Below are 2,596 nucleotides of genomic sequence, written 5' to 3' on the forward strand. Positions count from 1 at the left end.
GTGTGTGTGTGTGTGTGTGTGTGTGTGTGTGTGTGTGTGTGTGTGTGGCAGTTTCCCTTTAATAGCTCTGGCTATCCTGGAACTGGCTCTGTAGACCAGGCTGGCTTCAAACTCAAGATCTGCCTGCCTCTGCCTCCTGAGTGCTGCATTAATGATGTGGGCCACTAATACCTATCCAAGGCTGGTTCTTCAGAAGTTGGAGCTTGTCTGTTACTGCTTGTTTAGCTAGCCAGATTGCCACCAGAAATCTTGTTTCTGCCTCCAGAGTTCTGGTCTATAGGCAGCTGCTGTGTTTGTCTGGCTTCTTTTTGGATTCTGAGAATTTTAACTCTGGTCCTCATGCTTATGTGATAAGTACTTTGTCTACTGAGCTATCTCTCTAGGCCCTAAAGTGAAATCTTAAAACAAACAAACAAACAAACAAACAAAAAAAACAAAAAGAAAAAACAACCCAGAAAAACCAAAAAAAAAAACCCCAAAGATGGGTTTTACTATGTAGCTCTTGCTGGCCTGAGACTAATATGTAGATGAAACTAGTCTTGAGTTCGGAGAGATCTTTCTACCTGCCTCTGCCTGAGAGTGCTCAGCTTAAAAGCCTGTGCTACCATTTACCACCCGTAATGGCTTTAGTTCTCTCCCGAGCACCGGAATTATAAGTATGTACCACTCTACTCAGCTTTGTGTTCTCTGACTATTTTCCTTTCCTCTATGCAAATCTGATCTTTCCAAGCCACTGCTATGAAGGGGGCATATTGAGAGTCTACTGCCCTACAGAGAGGAATTCATGTGTGGTCTCTACTGCAGGATTATCACACACCTTTTAACAGATAAAGGGATGGGGCTGGAGAGATGGCTCAGTGGTTTAGGGCACTGGCTACTCTTCCAGAGGACCCAGGTTTGATGCCCAGCACCCACATACAGAGCAGATCAGAAGCTCCAGGTCTAGTAAACTCCAGTTTTAGGGGATCTGATGTCCTCTTCTGGCCGTAGCTATCAGTGCATGCATCTCGTACACAGGCATGCATGCAAGCACCCATACAAATAAAGTAATGAAATAAGTGGTTAAAAATGTGACAGATACTTGGTTGAATGACCTGTCTTTTCTCTTAGGCTGAATGTGGAAGTAGTTTTCCTCAAGTTGTCGGCTCACTGTTTCTTTCTCCTGGTGGTCCTAAGTTTATACATGTGATGTATCATTTGGCAAGATATGTTGCAATCAAATATCTTAAGACAGAATCTAACAGTAAGTTTACTTATATTTTGTTTTTATTCTTAAATTGTTATTCATATATATATATATATATATACATATATATATATATATATTTTTTTTTTACTTTTTTTATTTTTGTGCCTTGGTGTTTTACCTGCATGTATGTCTGTTTGAGGGTGTCAGATCTTGGAGTTACAGACAGTTGTGAGCTGCCATGTGGATGCTGGAATTGAACTTGGATCCTCTGTAAGAGCATTCAGTGTTCTTAACAGCTGGGCTATCACTTTAATCCTATTATTCATAATTTTAAAATCATGATCAAAATGACTTAAACCATTCATTTACCTGAAAAAGTGAATGGTTAATTTTTTTACTCGTCTATGTTGGAAACCTCATAATGAGCCTGTTAATATTTGTGTTGTTTTAGTATGTTCTGGCGCAGGGATTGGGTACATTTTCCATAGGAAGGTCAGATAGGTAATTTAGGCTTTATGGATCATATAGGTTTGGTATACTTTTCTCTATTTTGTTTTGTTTTTACAGCACTTTAGAAATAGAGAAGCTGCAAGCATGGTGGCACATGCCTGTAATCCTGGCACTTGGAGGTTGAGGCAGGAGGGACAGAAGTTTAAGCTAAACTGTGCTATATAATAAATTCCAGGCAAACCTGCACTACCTAGTGAGAACCTACCTTAACAAACAAACAAACAAACAAACAAAAAACTCAAAATGATAGAAACCCATCCTACATTGCTTGGCTTAAAAAGCCACTGGGACAAATTATACCTCTGATCCAGCACAGTGAATATTGTTAGTTTAGTTTGGTTACTGGCATTGGTTGATAATTTTTATTTCAAAATTTTTTTAATTCATTGGTTCCTAAAAATCAGTGAATTCCTAGAGCTAATAAAAATGAAATGGTATTTGTAGATTATATTAACTGTGCTGCTATTTTATTTACTCATAAAATACGAACAGGCACAAGTGTTGAAGCATTAAACCCTGCTGCCTTCTGACTCCCTCACCTCACGTAGCTCATTTTGAATAGGTAGTATATTTTACTAAAAACCAAAATGTGAGAACTCACCCCTGGTTTTTGTTGTTTGTTTGTTGTTGTTTGTTTTTTCAAGAGAAGCTTCTTTTGTATTTCTGACTATCTTAGAACTCACTCTGTAGACCAGACTTCCAGAGATCTTTTATCTGCCTGCCTGTCTCCCAAGTGCTGGGATTAAAGGCAGCCACTACTACCATTGACACTTGACCCCCTGTTCTTTAACTGTGGTTTTTTTCTCTCTCGGTTTTTTGAGACAGGGTCTCTCTACCTAACCCTGGCTGTCCTGGAATTCACTATGTAGACCAGGCTGGCCTCTAACTCAGAGACTG

At 39.3% G+C, this 2,596-nt stretch overlaps 1 protein-coding gene across 1 annotated transcript in view; it reads left to right on the plus strand.

Annotated features, from left to right (window-relative positions):
- Positions 1-2,596, plus strand: part of Haus6 (HAUS augmin like complex subunit 6) — a 35,995-nt gene that overhangs the window by 5,889 nt on the left and 27,510 nt on the right. The window contains exon 4 of the mRNA XM_055591694.1: positions 1,111-1,243. Coding sequence (XP_055447669.1) covers positions 1,111-1,243 — 133 coding nt within the window. The remainder of the gene's footprint in view (positions 1-1,110; positions 1,244-2,596) is intronic.

The sequence above is a fragment of the Psammomys obesus genome, unplaced genomic scaffold, assembly GCF_907164565.1.
Source record: "Psammomys obesus unplaced genomic scaffold, mPsaObe1.curated_primary_1811, whole genome shotgun sequence".
NCBI lineage: Eukaryota > Metazoa > Chordata > Mammalia > Rodentia > Muridae > Psammomys > Psammomys obesus.